The sequence below is a fragment of the Pyxicephalus adspersus genome, chromosome 4, assembly GCF_032062135.1.
Source record: "Pyxicephalus adspersus chromosome 4, UCB_Pads_2.0, whole genome shotgun sequence".
Lineage (NCBI taxonomy): Eukaryota > Metazoa > Chordata > Amphibia > Anura > Pyxicephalidae > Pyxicephalus > Pyxicephalus adspersus.
This window is the reverse complement of record NC_092861.1, coordinates 141,603,032-141,622,575: the sequence shown is the minus strand read 5'-3', so window position 1 is coordinate 141,622,575 and position 19,544 is coordinate 141,603,032. Positions and strand designations below refer to the sequence as shown.

The 19,544-nt window shown below is 38.3% G+C and overlaps 1 protein-coding gene across 2 annotated transcripts in view; it reads left to right on the top strand.

The window, feature by feature from the left end:
• LPGAT1 (lysophosphatidylglycerol acyltransferase 1) overlaps window positions 1-18,058 on the top strand; it is a 74,662-nt gene extending 56,604 nt beyond the window's left edge. For both annotated transcript variants that reach the window (XM_072409833.1, XM_072409834.1), the window contains exons 6-8: window positions 1,201-1,327; window positions 2,553-2,659; window positions 4,402-18,058. In XM_072409833.1, coding sequence (XP_072265934.1) covers window positions 1,201-1,327; window positions 2,553-2,659; window positions 4,402-4,553 — 386 coding nt within the window. In that variant the 3' untranslated portion in view covers window positions 4,554-18,058. The remainder of the gene's footprint in view (window positions 1-1,200; window positions 1,328-2,552; window positions 2,660-4,401) is intronic.
• The last annotated feature ends 1,486 nt before the right edge of the window (window positions 18,059-19,544 follow it).

Below are 19,544 nucleotides of genomic sequence, written 5' to 3'. Positions count from 1 at the left end.
TTGGAATGAGCTCTCTAGGAACAAAAGATTTTCTAAAAGTGAGAGACTTGTAGATCCAGTGGCCTTCACTCTCCTTGTAGGTTACAGTGCTGGTGAATATGAGCATTTGCCTTACATAATGTCGGCAGACGAGTTATCAGGTTTTCACTGTATGGGTTGGTATGTGTTCCATCCAGTACACATTTTGGAGAAAAAATCCTAACTGAATAGCGGCAATACACGTGTGCTGATATTTGGTTTTTTAAATACATATGGCATTGAGAAACTGTACAGCTTGTGATGGTAGAATGAAGGATAGAGTTTGGGAAATTTTGTTTTAGAAAGAATTAAAAATGGGTTGGAGACTTGTGCATCCATGGAATTTCTTACCTGGCCAATAAAAATACTTTGTACCCTTTTTCCTAAAACTTCTGGCTGTTTGCTGAAACCCTGAATATAGTACTCAGGAAAACATTGGTTTAGTAAGAATTCTTTTTTGCATACTTGATCTGGGTCATTGAGTCAGATTACTGATGCAATAGGATTAGTATGACAACCAAAGTAAAAGGCGTCTGCTATGGCTGCATTCTTGCTCCTCTCCAAGCAAGTATATAGAACCCTGTGGTTCCTCCAAGGTTGCTAGGGGTTCCACGAGCAAGAAGTAATTAGTGACTCCCAGGTCGTTTTAACTGACACCAATGATGTATGATACCTTTTTGGCTATCTGTAAGGGTGGCAGCTTCCCAACTGGCCAGCAATGTAAGAGGCCTTCTTCCTACTGACCACCACAATATACTGTGAGCTGTGGATAATTAGTAGTAGTAGCAATTATAGAAGAGGTTTCCTAAAGACCTGAAAGTTATTTCTCCCCTCCTATTGTTTGTTACTTCCCCCACCTTCTAGATTGTAAGCTCTTCTGGGCAGGGTCCTCTCCTCCCCCTCCTGTGTCACTGTCTGTATCTGTCTGTCATTTGCAACCCCTATTTAATGTACAGCGCTGTGTAATATGTTGGCGCTATATAAATACTGTTTAAAAATAATAATAGGAGTAATTACACACCTTCAGAAGAGAAAAGGCTATAATGTGCAGGAATATGAACATGTTGTCCATTTTTCATGTTAGTAAACATTTGTAATGAATTGCTAAGTCAATTGGGAACACTAGTATACTACATTAGCAATAAAATTCCTAGCCATTATCCTAATTTTCTCTATTTCTAGATCGAAAGCCGAAAGGTTTACAGTGGGTGATCGATGCAACAATTGCATACCCCAATGCACATCCCATGGACATCCAGACTTGGATTCTTGGTTATCGACCCGCAACTGTCACTCATGTGTACTACAGGTATCGTTTTTGTTCTTTACAGCATGACGATTGATCTAATGACCTTTAGAGCAAATCAAACTAGTGTTTTATGGGCAATCTCTGGTACTCTCATTCCTTATTTGCAGCCTATTGGTTTGGTGTTTTATTTGAAAGAAGGCTGCAGCTTCACTTCAGTAAATGAAGACCGTTCTTAATTATGCAATTTCACAGCTGAAATGTTCAGAAAATATTGAATGTCCTTCCGTCTCTGGAATAAAATGTAATAAATACCGCCCTATGTGACCCTATCTTAATCCTAATGTTTCCCTTTTAAAATGCGTTCTACTTAAGGGCCAATCAAAAATCTATCTCCTGCCTTAACCTGTCAAATCCCTAACATATATATGTTTTAATATTTAGATTTTCTATCATTTGATTGGATATTGTTTGCAAGGTGAATTTTTAGCACGTTCACTTAGCTTAGTGAAATATTTTGCAAAGTAAAAAGCCCAGACATCTCAAATAAATCAACCCAGTAAACAGATTAAGGAGATTAAACAGGGAATCGGACATTCCCTCGTGGGAATCGATTACTGACATTGAACCACATGGAAGATTCCCTTAAGAGAATGTCTGATTCCTTGTTTTATAGCCTAAGAGTTGGGCAGCACAGTGGTTCGGTGGTTATCACTCTGGCCTTTGCAGCGCTGGGTCCCATGTTCGGATCTTGGCCAGAACACTACCTGCATGGAGATTGCAGGTTCTCCCCATGTTTTTGTGGGTACTCCCGTTTCCTCCCACATTCAAAAAACAAGCAATTAGGATAAATGGCTTCCCCCAAATTGGTCTTGGACTGTAATAATGACATATGACTATGGTGGGACATTAGACTGTGAGCGCCTTTGAGGGACAGCTAGTGACATGACTATGGAGTTTGTAAGGCGCTGCGTAATATATCTGCGCTATATCCATACGGGGTCATAATAATAAAATTATAAGAGTTCTGATTTCACTTGCTGTATATTTGTTCTGGGTTTTTGACGCCCTTCAACTACCAGACAATATTTTTAGAAGACAATCAACATTGTCAGCTGGCATAATTTTTTCAGTGCAGCTTTCCTTTAGGATGATGATGTTTAGAAGCCTGTTAGGAATGTACAGATATTAAGTACTTTTAGGTTTACTTTTTACTTCAATTCCAATTTTTTAATGGTAAATACACGGCTCAATTTCCACCAACCTGTCTTTTTTTTTTCTCCGTCAGAATCTATCCCATCAAAGAGGTTCCCATGGAAACAGAAGCATTAACAGATTGGTTATATCAGCGTTTTGTTGAAAAAGAGGAGCTATTGTCATATTATTATGAAACAGGTTTGTGATATGTGATTTATTTACTTTTAATTAAAAAGGGGGTGATGAACCTAAAATGAAACTTCTAGCATACATTTAGAGGACCTGACATACTTTCCAATGCATCCTCCCTGACTAAGCCTCTGAAGTGCAACTTTCAGTAAAGAAAGAAAACACCTTTATAGACGGAAAGCCATGGATCCGTCCACAGTCCTGGTCCATGACGGTCTCGCGCCATCCCAGATTTCTTTTTTGATTCAGTGCAGACTGGACACATGGTGCTGCCATCTTCTTCCGGGTTCTTCTTACATCACCTGATCTCACACTGCACAGGTGAGAGATTGGGTGATGCACCTTCTGAAAAATATAAAGTAAAATGCCAATCTCACTGCGTATGCATGAGATTAGCATTAGAGGAAAGCCCCTTTTGGAAGGAGCAGCTTGCAGTCTCCTGGGATAAATGACATATGTAGGTAGGCAGCAGGTTTCCCATTCAGTCTTTATTGCAGGACAGGATAGGGGTCTCCCCTTCAAATTAAAAAAAAAAAAAAACATTTTTTTTTATTGTAGAAAAGGGTTATCCACCCTTTTATATAAGTACAAAAAACTTAATATGTCTGCATTAACCTCAGTGTTGTCATGGAAGGTTATTTAAAAAGTCATTACCTTGAAGTCTAACTCTTTATTCTATGGATGTGTATTTTCATCAAGCACCTTGTAAAGTTATTCCTTCAATGCTGGGATCATATTTCTGTAGTTTTACATGTGCTTCATTAGGGGTTATCAGTTAGTCAGATAGTGCATGTTCCACTGCAAGAAAATGAAACGTCAACCCACACAGAGATTATTTGGTGCTGAGTTAATCAATGATTCCTGTAAAAGTCTGCTTTGAGTGCCCTTCCCAAAGACTTGTAGATAAGGAATAAATTAAAAAGCTATCAAAAAATTAACATGTCTATTTACATTAATGGTAATCCTACTGAAAGTATCAATGCACCTACATTCATCACTGCTGACTTATATAGTGTGTAGGTGGGTGATCGGAAGGTGGGCTCTGCACCCGGGTGCCTATTGTTTAATACAAATCAGTGTAACACAGAACCCATTTCCCACACTACTAACTGCAGCAATGACCTTATCAGAATCATAAAACATGGAAGGTGCAAGTTTCATTGTCTGAACATATGGATTTTATGAGTCCATAATGTAAGGCATGTCAATACACAAGCTCATGATCATACCTTTTATTAGCCATAGATAAACTGGTATCTTTCTGAAGCTTCAAACACGTTAAAGGATTAATGCCCAATGGCTTATTATGACATGACATTAGCCTTTTGTAATCCCCTATACAGCAGTTTTTATAGGGGCCCATAGGGTGACTTGTATATCTATATGAATTCAATGAGAGTGGGAGAGAGCAGGAAAATAATCTCATCAGTCTCCTGCTGTTCCCCTGTCTATCATTTGAGGGGCAGAAAAGTGATCTAGCTGTGTTGCTTAACTTCAGTATAGAAATGATGGGTAACTATGTTGGGTTTGCACACATGTCAGAGCTGGATGAACAGAGAAACAAATAGGGGTGGAGGCATTGAAATAAATGTATGTATTACTAGTAACGCTAACGTTGTGCTCTTTGTAAATACACTACACATTCCCTTTGAATTATTTTTTTTTCTGTCTTGTTTCCTTTTGTACGAGCAAAGGTTTACCAGAGGCTATCTCGCTTGTCCTTCACTTTGGTTGTTTCTGCTTTCTTCCAGGTACTTTTCCTCCCCTGCAGGGACAGAAGAAAGCTGTGTCGAGGGAAATGACCCTAAGCAATGTCTGGCTCTTCCTTGTACAGTCGTTCGCCTTTTTGTCAGGGTACATGTGGTACTGCATTCTTCGCTATTTTTATCATTGCCTATTTTAAAAAGCTCAGTGGGACCTGAGGACTCAGACGTAGGAAATTGCAAGCTCTAACAAAAGAGCACCATGTTATCTGTGTGAATGTGAAAACACCACAGTCAACAAAAATCGCTGACTTATTTTCTTTTTTTATATATATATATTATTTTTTTTTGTTTTGCATTTTAAGCCCGGACTTGGGCAGTTTTAAACTGGCGTGATATTGCGGCTCAACGTCAATGACCTGCTAACGTGTCTTCAAGTGGGGGAAAAAAAAAGTGTTCCCGAATCTGTGACAAAATGAAGGTGAGGCCTGAAGCTGTCGACTTGGTTTTACCAAGGCAGGGAAACCTTACAGAAAGAAGAAAGTTCAGCCGGTTGGCTACTTTAAGTTGTAGCCCCAAGTCGCCAATCCTTAAGCAGTTTGGGTGCAGACTCAAGGCACCGCCCAACAATACAAGACTATGAAATGCATTGAGCATCGGCTAAAACGCCCAAGGGAGGCGTTGTAATAAATAAAAATCTGGTGAGATTTCATAGAATAGGTGTCCAGTGCTCCTGTCCTGTTCTCTCTCTCTCTCTCTGTCCATCACGACATCACAGAACCATGTCCAACTTGGTGAAGATTAAGACGGTCGTTTTATGTTTACCACGATGCACCAGGTTTACTTGTCTCATCCCGGTTGAGGTGCAGTGTCTATATACATGTTAGATTTTTTTTTCTGTTAAAAATGCACCATTTTCTATGTTAATTTTTTTAAAAAAAAATCAGTATAGTGTTTTTTCTTTAATTGCACTTTTTCCAATGTAGTACAATTTCTGTGGACTGTTAAGTGCTCATACTGCTAGAACCCACTTCTGATGATGTCCCACAACTGCCCTGTCTTACTGCGTTAGTGTCATTCTGTTGTCGTTTGGCTACGTAAATGTGACAAGCGGGGAACGAGGTCCGGAAATTTTTGTTTTGCTAATTCAGGGCACGACTCGCACCATATGTGTCCATTATTGTTTCTCTCGATTCCTTCAAATCGGTTGCAAGGCCTTTGGCCTATATGTCAGATTGATTCCTTAGCTGTTTGAGCACTTCTCATTTCTTTATAGGGCATTGCAAAGTTTAAATTCCTAGCACAAATCGCCTGATGTTCTTTTGTCTTCAGAAGAACAACTGAAGGAATACCACTAAAGGTTGTGCTGATATGTACAGTCATTTGTCAAAATCTGCAGCGGTGGAAGTGTAAAATATGGCCGCCAAACTGAATTGCTTTTTTGCTGGCCTGGGAGGTTGCAAATGTTTCTACCTGAGAGTTATTGAAAGGGAATCTGTAATTGTTAAAATGTATTTGTTTAAAGATTGGTTCACCATTGTGGAAACCATTTTTTTTTTTGGTTTGATAAAGTATCTTATATGTTAACATTTGTGGACACCTGAACATTGCCTATATGTGTTTTTTGGACATCCCATTCCACAACCATGGCCATTGTCATGGAGTTGCCCCTCCATGCTACTACAACAGCCTCCATTTATATGGAGTCCCCCCTCCATGCTACTACAACAGCCTCCATTTATATGGAGTCCCCCTCCACGCTACTATAACAGCCTCCATTTACATGGAGTCCTCCCTCCATGCTACTACCCCAGCCTCCATTTATATGGAGTCCCCCCCTCCATGCTACTATAACTCTCCATTCCTCCAGGAGGGGTTTTCTCAAGATTTTGGAGTGTCTATATAGGAATTTGTCTCATTCAGCCAAAAGAGCATTTGAGAAGTCTGGTACTGATTTTTCTTTAGGTATTGCCCTAAAAAAAAAAAAGTTTACATCAAAAGTATTCTAAATAAATCTCATTCCAGTATATACTGTACATAATATAAATAATCCATTCTGCATAAAAAGAATATATGAAGAACAATGGAACAGGGTACCGTGGTAAACATATCCTTTCAAGGTTTTCTTTACTTAGCTGCCAACTTCATTTCAGCAATTTGTCTCAAAAAACAGTTTTGCCTTGACAATTCTTTCCATGGTGATAATCTTTTATTTTTTTTTTTGCTACTGTCTCAGGGGTTACATACCCCCAAATGCATTCAGTGTTTCATGGACACTATTGTCAAGGTATCTTTTTATGAGATAACTTGGATAGAAGTGGGGAAAAGAGTATTTTGCTAGGTTAAAAGACAAAAAGTTGAATTTCAAGAGATGCTTGGAAAGTTTCAGAACGCACAAGCCATTTTCTGATGTGGTTACTGTTGTGCATAGGACATATCTAAGTATTCCTGTGCAGTGTGGATAAAAGGGAAGGAATTCTTCATATTGATGACTGAAGGGAATATTCTCCTTTTGTGTTGACATTTTGTTTGGTGTTTTTTGGTCTCAGTCAGTTGTGAAAGAGATATAAACAATACCAAATCTAAAAAAAAATATTCCAGTATGGTCTTATAGGTGCCATTGGCGCCGTGTCTGTTTCAGATTCCGTTAGAGCAGCCCACTATTGTTGTGACTTATTACATGCTTCATTCAAATAGGCCGGGGACATTTCTGTATAGAAATTAGTACGATGCCTTCCTATAGCATGAGACGTTGTAAAGACACAGGACTTGCCACATCGTTTACAAGGAGATCCAGAAATTCCTGTATTTCCCGGTATAAATTCATTGTATTACTTTGTAATAAATTTGATTTTAGCAAAAATGTTGCATTTCACACGCACAGCACCATTTTGACGTTATCGTAATGCAATAACAGAGAACATTTGTATTACTAGGTTATAATATTACTCATGTCCATCTATTTTAGTGTCTCACAATAAGCAGTTTTGGTCCAGAGAAGGGCAAAACATAATCCACTGGGCAACTGTGTATCCAATGGTGGCAAAAACACTGATGTAAAAGGAGGAACTTCCTGGATCAATTGCTTTCCATGCTGTCCTTTTGTAGTTATTGGATTTTACCAAATCATTAAGTTCTTTTCTAAAAAAGTTATTACTGACCTATCCTAAACTTACCGCTGGGTCATGGCGTGGTATAGGCATAAATTGCCCTTTTTTTTTTTTAACTTTACCACAGTGTAAGAAAATTAGATAGAACAGAGCTGTCCAACTCCAGTTCATGGGGGCCAGGAGCCACATACATTTTTTAATGGGTAGCAGTAAATTTAGTAAGGTATGGTTACAAAAAGCCAGAAAATGACTGCATATATGTGAAACTTCTTGGGTTATATTTGGCCCTTCAGGGCTGGAGTTGAACTCCTAACTAGGGTGACTACTAATTTTATATAAAAAAGCATATCTATTTGAACTGATTATGTAAATGTCAAGTCGATGACTACCTATGGACAGGCTAGGGGGGTTTGTTGATGGGCTTGTGTAAATGGCATCAGATTGAAAATTGTATTAAAAAGATGTTTCTGAGATCATTCAGAATGGAATGCATTTACAATTTTGTTAACTTTCCCTTGACCTACATTGGACAAGTTTGGACAGCTTCAAGTGGAAAGTCTGTCGTCATGAGCCGTTAAATGAAAGTATTTTTTTTTATTTGGGAGGGTTAAAACTGCTGACTTATGTGTGTCTACGTGGGATAATAAATTAACCTTAATTTCCTGTAGATGGAATGGGAAGTGAGAGATATCTTTCCAATGTGAGGAAAATCCTTTTTTAGTTCACTCTTAGTTTGCTGGATCACCCAGGTTCACCCATGTTAGCTTTTATTCCCCAATCTTGGAGAGCTTTCATAAATTGGGCCCATAGTGTTCGATATGGAGGGACATCAGACATTGCGTAGAAAGAAATGTCTGATTCTCTCAATATATGTAGTGCACATGTTTCTGCTGTTGCATGCTGCCCCATTCAGTGTGATAAATGGTGTCAACAAACAGACAGATGTGCAGGTTGCTGTAATCTGCTGGGTAGAAATGTGGAAGCCCCATCCATCATAATGTGAACAAAGCCTTTGACAGTTGTCCCAGGAACAAATTCCCCATTAAAAGATTTCTCCTTCAGTTCTGATGTTGATTTTTGGTTTCTTTTATATGCAGTGACATTGGTGGTCGGGGCAATTAATGAGAGTGAATCCCCCACATAGGGATATAGGCAGCCAAAAAAGCCTGAAAGTGGTTCTTACTCATTACCACGCTATCAAATTCTTAAAAAAAAACAAAAAAAAACAGAATTTTGTCATTAGTAGATTTGATCCAAGCGTCATTTACCCATACCATAGCTGAGAACTTGGTAATTGAATGGTGGCATATTTTGGTTTGCTGCATAGGGAATCTTCATAGCCCTCGTTCCTCAGCATAGCAAGCATTGCTCTGTGCATGCTGCATACACTGCTTGGTTTACTGCAGAGGACAGGCTGTCATTTAATCCCCAGATAAGAAAATTGATTTGTGTTGACTGCAGGTTACAGGATATTTGTCAAACATCTTGCAAAGTTTGATAGAGTGAAGCTTAATACTATCTGCTCCAACTTGTAAAATGAGGGTTTCTGCATTGTTTTCATCTTTATAAAAAACCTTATCAACAGAAAGTAAGGAGAACAATAATAATCATTGTTTTCCTTGTTTCTGACAGTAGGATAGTGGGTAATGTACACATAATAGGCTCCCTTTTTCTTGGGTTTCGACAAATGTACATTTATGTTGATGGTAAAAAAAAACTGACCTGAGAGGCACAAATTACTCATTGCTTAAAAGGGAATTGAACCCAAAATTTAAAAAAACACACATACCTTTAATCCCGCAGATCCGTCGGGAGGTTTCTTCGTTTGGGTCCCGTGTTGTCCCGGTATCCATCTTTGCAGGAAGCGCCAGGCACTGACATCTTCTTCCGGGGTATTCTTCCTACGTCCCTGATCTTGCACTGCGCAGGCACAAGATCAAGTGACGTAGATTGAAAAAAAAAATTGCCGATCTCATTGCGCATGCCAAGAGATCAGCATTTTTTTTTTCTTCCAATAAAGAAAGGGCTCCTTTGCACGTGCCCAAGACCAGAGCATGTGCAGAAGGAGCAGCCAAAAGCCTCCCGGGATGCGTGACAAAGGTAAAAAGGTAGGAATGTAGGCTTTGCGCTCCATTCTGTCTTCATCGCTGCAGAGAGGTGCTTGCACTTAAAAAAAAAAAAAAAAATTGTCTACCCATTTATGGAAAGTACAAATTTTGCTTTTAGGTCCACTTTAAGGAACCCCAGCAACTTCTGGAGGAACCCTGGTTGAGAAACCCTAGTTTTAAGTGTTCTTTAAATCTGTGTGTTGGCCATATATCCGTTCCTTTTTGCTGATTAGGCCATATAGTGTAGATAAGGTTACCTGGAAGTATGAGGTTTTTAGCTAGCAGGACAACCAAATGCAGAAGTTGAAAACCAAAGGTTACTATTAGAACCACTTGTCAATTGTATTATTTCTATTGTGACCAGTGTGTTTACCTATTTATCTTCCAAACAGGTTATTAGATGTTAGATACCACATGAGAAAATAATGAGCATTAATGTTGATAATGTCATAGATCAACAAATATATTCAAATTATTTTTTGAAATTATTATAAAGAAGATATGGAGAATTCTATTAAACAGAAGCCATTGCTAACTCAGAACCCCCCCCCCCCCCCCCAATATATCTCCTGATTTTATGGGAGTTGATGCTCTGGAGTCCCTAATTGCCAGTAAAGCCTCCTGTCATTGTTACAAGTACAAAGATTGGCCTGATTTCTAACTTGAGTAAATAATATTGGCATTTATTTTATTTTCATTATTCATTTTACAAGGGTTAACAAATACAGATAAACATACATCAAAAACACTTAAGCATCACTCCGAAGGGGGGGAAAGCAGGGATACATAACAGAGCAGAAGGCATTTATTATTTTATGGCAGAGTATAGCATACATTGTTTCCTCATTCAATATATATCTTCAGCTTAGGGTAGGGACACAATCAATCACCCAGATATCTTGCATAATCAGAAGATTCGGCAAAAGATTTCCAATAAAAACAAGTAGCCTCAAACTTCTCCTCAAATCCCACCCCGGAGGTCCGCAGTAAATACAATACCGTATTGTCTATCAACATTTGAATGATATTTTGATGGGGAATGCCAGTTCTTTCTGCAATAAATGTGCATTTTATTTGTTGCAAACGTAATCACTCTTCCCAACAACAACCAGTCAATGGAAGTATTCCCTTCTGATTACACTGACAACTATTATTTTGGTTGTTGGGGACCACTCCCGGCTAAAAGCCAGCTCTATTGGTCAGTGGGTGCACAGCAGTAACAAGTTAAGCGATCAGTATCATGGAGATGCCAATCGTTTACACCGATCCTGCACCCATGGACTAGTGTGTGGTCGCCTTTAGTTTCTGGGCCTTCTTCATCAAGATGTGCTTGACCCTAAATCATAATAAAAGATAAAGCTTTAAACAAATCAGGTTTACTTTAAATGAACTCTTTATATCTGCTTTAGGACATGTGTATATTGACTTTTGTTCAGAACGGCTTTTCTTTCAGCGGGAATGCAAATTGTTATAATGCCATAGCTTAGAAGAAGGTTAAATGGCGGATCCTCGAAGCAGAAATGGTGAAAAAATACCTGAATGATCTCAGAAATGTCTCATCTCCAAAGCAAGCTGAATGCAGCTGAAATCTTGCTCACCCATTAACAGAATCTTTTATTTACATTTTCATAATTTTGTTTAGTTAAATTCACTTGCTGATTTTAGTACAGAGTCTTTGAATTAATAACAGATCAGAATTTTATGTTTTAGTGTGTTAGTTATAAATATTGAAATCTTATTCATCATGCAGTTTAAATTTTATTTGCCAAATCCACTATTTTTAGAGCCAATTTATTGCCCCAACCATTGACTGGGGTGAGAGGGGTCTATTTATAAATGTTTTGATTCTCATACTCCTTACAAGCCTTTATTCTACATCAGTCTTCTTCCTTTTATTTTTGATGTGCTTCAGTTTATAATCCCCAACCTGCACGGTCTGTTGATGGCTCTAAAGCAGTGACCTGGGTTGGCAATTGGTGTGTTGTCTGGCACAGTGCCCGGTCTTAACATGGGAATGGTGAATAGCAGTTTAAGGATAGGAAAGGACAGCCATGTCTTTTATGAAATGAGGTTCCTATAATAAGGAGCAGCAAATACATAGGGTCCATCAATAAACTTGGCAATAAATATTCCTATTAAACAATTTAATTTTCATGAGCAAAGTAATTCTGACTCCCTGCCATGTATAGTATATCATTTCCTCCTAATTTATTGAATCTTGCAATGTCCTGTTTTTTCCGGTAACATGATAAAAGAAAAATGCTACTAAATATCCGATGACTTTATCAATATGGACCTCCCAGTAATGATTAAATGTCCATGCAGGGTTTGCTAAGAATGGTGGTAAAGTCTACAAGAAAGACTGATGTGGAACAGAACTGTGTAAGAGGTATTGAGAAGAGTCTCTAATTTTGTGCAGTGTTCTTCCTTTCGTGGGTTTGGGAGCGTAATGGGGCTCCATTGTCGGAGATACTGGAGAAAGAAATTTTGGAACAGTCATCTTTTACATTTTTATATTCATATGTAAGGAAGTCCTAATGTGCACCCAATAAACCAAGCTTTTGGCAAAGTCAAGCCATCTGACACATCCGGTAGCCCTGAAAGTATTGCCACTGTTGGGACAGCAATGGCCACTTCTGTGTATAAAGATTAATAGTTTACATTTCCGTTTCAAAATGGTCCATCTCACATTTCAGTAAAGGAATTTGTAATGGCAAAAACTATTAAAAAAACAAAGGACAAAGGATTGCCTGTATCAGAGACTATGAAACAAGAAGTATATATTTTATGGCGTTCTTTGGATTTGTGCACTAGGAGAGGGTTTGTGTCCCCGGTCATCATGAATTCTAATTTCTCTGTTTTGATTCTTATAAATGTTGCACAAAAAAGGAAAAAAAAAATATATGTATTTTTTACTTTTTGCCATGTTGTTGTTTGCACTGATTAGGAATAATATAGAATATCTAATTTCTTCCAGATTTCAAAACTGAGCTATTTATTGCTATTTTTTTTTAATATTTGTTTTGAACTTTTGCTTTTGAATAAAAAATTGGTGTACAGCATCAAAACACTTGGGACCAAAGCTGCATCAATCTATGTCTAAATTTACAAATATAACTTACCACAGCAAGAGATGTGTAATGTGCCAGATTAAATTGCCATCCAGTGTCATTTTACAGTGCACCTATTAACAGTAGACGGAGCTGGCAGCCATCTTTTGTGTCGTATTCATGTGGAAATTACGATGAAGGAAAATCGGTTCTTTTTGGCTCTGATTACCAGTCTGCATTAGAGAACAATAAGAATCCAGAATTGTTAGTTTGCATGGTGTCCTCCTTTCCATTTCCCAGTTTCTGGTTAAATTGGGCCAGGTTCACAATATTGCCCAGTCTCCTAGGTCAGCCTTTCCCAACCTTTTTAACATTGGGGAACCCCAACTATAAACATATAACTATATCAACAGCTCACGGTACAGATTGTCACCCTTAAAGATGGCCAAAACCATCATTGATGTCACTTAAACTGACCTGGGAGTTGCTTGTTTCTCAAGGAACCCCTAGCATCCTCTGGATGAACTGTAGGGCTCAACAGAACCTTGGTTGGGGAAACACTGACCTAGTAGAACGCTGCTAATCTCCACTGAGACCTATGGACTTCCCCACTTTCAAAGTGGCAGAGTTTTTGGTGAACTATAACATGACAGTCAGGCAGAATTATAGAAATATGGTGATCGCCATATTTCAACAGTGAATGTAGTGATCTGTTTAACGTGGCAATCCTTTCAGCTTGTAGCCACATTCGGCTAACAAAACACATTCAACACCTATGCATTCCCCAATGTGCATCAAAGCACCTGTCCTATTGAAATGCAGTGCCATTCGAGTCCTACTCACTGCACAGTAAACCACAATGCACGTTATGTGTTTTGGTATGGTATGTATGTGTGCACAGAGGGGGGCTGCTGTATTCCTTATGACATTATTGGTTCATTAGGATGCAATGGCAGCCCATTGATAAAAATTATTGCTGCCTAATTTTTTGCACTGACACCAAACTTTATTTAATGTGTGTGTGTAATAAAAACCCTTAAGCAAGTGACTGGTCTGAGCCATTATATTATATATATATATATATATATATATATATATATATATATATTTATAATATGGCGCATAAGATGGCTACCTGAACCTTCTTTAGACAGGTACACTTTATGTTGCAGTCTGCCAAATGCATTAAAAAACACCGTTTGAATGAAGCCACAAACAAAACCTTTCACCCTCATTTCTAACCTATGGTAAATGCCTACAAACAAGATATCAATGGGTATGTTTATTATGAATTTGTAGTACAATGCTGATTCTGTGACATCTCTGTGGCTCACACACATTTTACCTACTGGGGAGTGCAGTCTCTTACAGCGTCCGTATGATTTCCTGGTATCATTGAAGAATTAGAAATGCAGCACCTGTTCTACCGAGTTTGTTTTAAAAATCTACAAATGTATTTGTTCATTTTGTACATCGATGTGATGTCACTGCCACCATTTTTTTTGTTTTAATGATTAAACTGTTGATTATGTTTTTGTTCTTGCATGTCATGTGTGATGAATGACCGAATGTAAACTGTGTAGCGACTGTATTCATTTTTTTGTAAAGGGCTGGTCACAATTGGATTAAATTTGTGTTTTGTTTTTTTAATTTGAAACTTTAGCTGTTTTATATAAAACTAAAATGATAAACACGTCTGCTGGTGATTATCATTTTTTTTAAAGAAATTCATTCAAATTCAGATGGTCTGTTCTTATATGGTAATTATATCCTTCTATTTGGTGGAATGCACAGCTCATAAACACTGCTGCTGTCCAATCGAAAAAAAAACTTTTCATCTTCATTCTGGAAAATGTAAACATTTCAATCTAATTGCATTTAGTAAAATAACTCCAGCAATTAGCAAGAACATGGAAATAAAATGTTCAATTCTGGATTTTTGTTCTAGCACTAGTAAGGATGTAAATCAAACCTAAAATATTCCCCTTACCCTGTGGATCTTGTCCCTTTGTTCATTCTTTGTAGATCAGTTCCTCACTCCCAGGCTAAATCTCCCAAGAGGTGACATTTTTAATGTACAGTGCTGCAAATTATTTTGCCACAAATATAAATACTGGTTAATAATAATACACCTTTACTGTTCTGCACCCACAATTTACCTTCTCCCTCTACTAAGGCTGTGTACACATTTGCAATAATTGTCCTTGGAAAGAATCTTTCATGATCTTTTCAAATGACAAAGAACTGCACAATGCATGAATAAGCGCTGTACATACAGCGCCATTCTGCTCTATGGGGAGGGGAGAACGACGGACCAACACCCTTCTGCGCTCTCTCCTCTTAGCTTTCATTATGATCGTTCCTCGATCTACCAGGACGGTCGTACGGATGACGAGCGCTGTACACACGCCAGATTCTTGTCCGATATCAGCCCTGAGGCCATTATTGGACGAGAATCATCTGACGTGTGTACGTAGCCTAAGGAACTGTCCAGTCTGTGTCCGCATTATGCAACCCTGGGGTTCCCACTTCTGGGATGTTCCCGTAGTTCAGTGTTGGAGCTTTATGCATTCTACTCCACAGCCAAGAGACCAACATTTTAAAGTTGACCCTTCCTGGCATTGATCACTTTTATTTCTGGGCTGAACTATATGCTATCACCCGGAGCAGAGGGTTTGCAAAGATGGGATTTTCTTACATAACACCATGCCCTTCACAGGTTAAATAAAAACTCACTGGTTCTCTTTAACGACTTTACTGAGTCAAAATGGAAAAACTGGTTGTTTTAAACTTCTTACGTCAAAGGGGCTTATTGACAGAATCTTCAGTAAGCAAATTCACAGCTTCAGTTTAAAGCTCAAACCATTTTTTTGCGGTAGTCTTTGTTGATTTAGTTGTGGAGGTATGTTAGGGATGACTTTCAGGTAAATCAGGTATTGTCAGAGTTGGAAATACTTTTTGCTAGGGCCTGTACATACCAACAAGTCTCGGCACACAGTGGGCCTGGTTTATTAAATCTCTCCAAGGCTGGAAAGGATACACGTTCATCAGTAAAGCTGAGTGATCCAGCAAACCTGGAATGGATCTGGTCCAGGATTAAAAACATTTGCTAACAAATAGCAAATGACTTTTAACATCTATTTCAGGTTTGTTGGATCACCCAGCTTCACTGATGAAAGTGTCCATGGAGGTGCAGCTGCCGGCCTAATATAGGACAGTTACTGGGAAGCTCAAATAGGGGGTTGTACCTCAAAATGTTTCATAGAGGGTCCCTTGCATGGGGCCTTTAATTTTTTATTGTTAATGTAGCTATTTTTTACAAAAACATCTTTAACTTACTCTTGAATGAGTATGCTGGGCATCATGTATTTAAGAGGAGGGGAGGAGATGTCCCTCCTTTGACTCCCCCAGGTCTATTTTCAGTCCTATTTTCAGCTGTAAGAAAGAAACCAAACAACCTGCATGGCGCTCCATAGCCATGACTGGCTGCCTGGAAGTGGTAAATATTCCCAATAATATAATGAAGATAGATAATAGATAGATAGATAGATAGATAGATAAGATAATGAAAATATTTTAAATATGATTACCAATACATCAGTATACAATAATTATTTTTTTTTACAAAAAAGCTCAGCTTTATTACCCTCTTTTTAACAACCAAAGTATTTTTGTTTTTTATGCAAACACTCTGAAATCACAGAAAGTAGTTCTATAAAACACATTACATGGACTACATTTGCTTCCTCGGGACACCTAGCCCTATATCTCCTATTATACCCTTTGCAAATGATGGTCTGTATTAACAAAAATTCTATATGAAGCAATGAAAGTGTCACTGAAAACAGTGTTATATAAATCTAAGATCATATTACATATATATATATTACATGACATATTACATACAATGGAAAGATGTCATTGATCAGCTTGGATTCTGAAAAAGCCACAAGTCATGAGACGCATAGTTTTGCAAGCGTGCATGCTTTGACTATTTTATCTTGCAAATGCAGAATGTTTGCATTAAAAATGCTGATTCTGCAAACTATTTTTTTAAAGTTTCATTGTACCCTTGGGATACATATGCATAGAGATGGTACCAATAAAGTCCAGGCTAATAATAAACTGATGGCATAAAATGGGATTATGGTACCCAAAGAAGTTACCCCATAGGTTCATTTTACTTTCTCTGCCAAACAATGGATTTGGTTAGAGTTGGTCTATAACATATATATTCTCTCGTACCTAAATGCAGTGTTGTTTTTGAAGAGGAAATTGGCAGATCTTTTATGGCCATCGATAAAGAGCCTTAGTCGTAGATATAGAAAAGGAGGATGTGATAGCTCGGCCTTATTAGCTTCTCAGCGTTCAATACAGGTTAGCTGGATTCTCCTGCATATCTATTCATTTGTGTAGCTTTATACATAAGAGGGAAAGAATATGTGATTAATAGTCGAGGCTTTAGCACAATAAATAAAATAATAGTCTGTTAAAGATAAAATTAAATAAAACATTTGCTGCAGTATTCTCCACTATACCAGAGCTGATCCATGGTAGTTCTTTTCTACTACTAGATGTCATTGCTACAAAACCCAGGGGACCCTTGAAGACTTTTCTCATGTTGAGAATAAGAACAATTTAATGTAATTTGACAATATACAATATACAAAATATACAATCTATGTGATTAAGACATTAATAGGACTGTTGTATTTGTATTGTAGTGCATAACCGCAATGCACAGTTGTAAAGCCACACTACATGTTTTATAGGAAGCCTGTGCTGAGAGAAATATAAAGGCGGCCATGGCTGTCTCGGGCCCCGGTACAACCAGACAGATCAGGAAAGTCTAAGGCAGCTTTTCTAATCTGCATACTTGGTCCAGATCAGTAACTCAGATAGTATGGAAGCCAATGGAATATCATGATAGCCAGGCATCTAGTATTTTCAGATAAATATTGGCCTCCATACTTTCTTAGTACAGGCTTTGAGTTGAATGTGTAGGCTGCCTAAAATATAAAACTGCATAATTTAAACAAATCAGCCATGGCAGTCCCCATTAAAGATGCCATGGCAAAGACTGATGGGCCACAAATAGTCAGCCACAGTAGACTATTGATGTGTTTTTTAAACTTTTTTATTTTATTTTTTAACCATGAACGCGTGTTTGGTTTCAGCCTGTTTTGGTAATGTGTTCCGGTGTTGACCAGCCCTATAAAGACATGTATAAAATAAGCCATTGTTTATTCCCCGCCGATAACATTATATTGTAATATTCTTTTTTTTTTTCATCTCTCCCTGATAAAAAAAAAGGTTTTTTGTTTTATGGAGATGACCTTTCTGACTTTGGGAAATATCTCTTGTGTGAGCAAGTATGACCATATCTTCATTCTGATCTGATAGAAATCAATAAATTTTTACCTCTCAGGACTCATAAGTATGCTTTTTGTGTGGTTTCTTTTGTAGTGTTTTTACCTGAATGTTACTCTGCTAACATTCGTCTTGCAGCTTGGATCCAACTAGGGACACCATGAGGTTTGTATGTTCTTCCTCAATCATTGTATTCATGTTCATCATGTTCTTCCTCAATCATCCTTTGATTCTAAAAATGAGTCATTGTCACAATTGGCCCCATGGCGTGAGTGTGGGAGAGATGAACATTAGATTGTCAGCTCCTGAGGGGAAGGATCAGGTTTTTAGGTTTTACACTACATGACCAAACATTTGTGGACGCCTGACTGTAATATAAAGTTGACTTCCCATATAAAAGCCTCCACTTGAAAAAGCCTGTCTTTACCTTTTTTTACATGGGGGAACCCCTGCTATAATTCCTATGTCCACAGACCTCAATACAAAAGCATGGTGGTCAGTGGGAAGAATGCCTCCTACATTGTTGGCCATTGGGAACAATATCAATCTTACAGATAGCCAAAAGGATACAGGGTGTCAGTTAATCTGACCTGAGAGGCACAAACTGCCCATTTCTCAAGGAATCTCTAGCAAACTCTGGAGGGACCCTGGTTGAGAAACACTGGCTTAGATACTGGTGCAGTTGGTGAAAAAACCCCATATGCTCCTCATCTAGAATTACCTATCAGCTGAGTATATCTAATGTGATTTCAGAAGGAAAGGGTGTAAAAAAAAACTAGAGGGTACCTGCAGCTGAAAAAGTAAAGTAGGATATATGTATTATCTCTATCATTGAAACTCAGAAGTTATTCTTTATCAGGAGTCCTGCTTTAAATTTATGAAATTTTGAACTAATCCAAATGGCAATACATTTTTTAAATTTTATTGTAGGGCTCGTAGACATTGACCTACCCACCTGTCCTCACTCGTTATATGATTCTTATAGGACATTTCTGGAAAAAGTTGCCTGCTCTAACACATGTATAATAGCTGTGATAGGGAAATACCTCCAACAGGGGCATCAACACCGGTCACATGGATGGAAAATGAGGGGGAATCTCCCCAGGGAGGGCAGATAAAGTAATCCAAATTGAATCTAGATTATAACACCTCCACACTTCTTAAAAAAGAATGGGAGGTGTTCCTGTTGGAGAAATATCCCCTTACATCTTTACACCAGACAACTAAGTATGGGGGAACTTTGTAAGACAGAAATAAAACTCATGTTTGATTCTTGTTTTTCTTCATGGTATTCAAAATGAAATGTAACCTCCCTGGCGGTATTCCAGATGCTGCGGGCACGTGGGGACCAGGTAAGCTTTAAAACTCCCTTACAATTCCACCCCTGGTGTGGCTCAGGGTTACCACTTTTGGTACTGAAAATGTACCCCGAGCCACACCCAGTGGAATTGTAAGGGAGTTTTAAAGCTTACCTGGTCCTGACGTGCCCGCGGCGTCCACCAGTGGTGCTAGGCATCTGTGTCCCCTGACGATGACCACCAGGTATCTGCGTC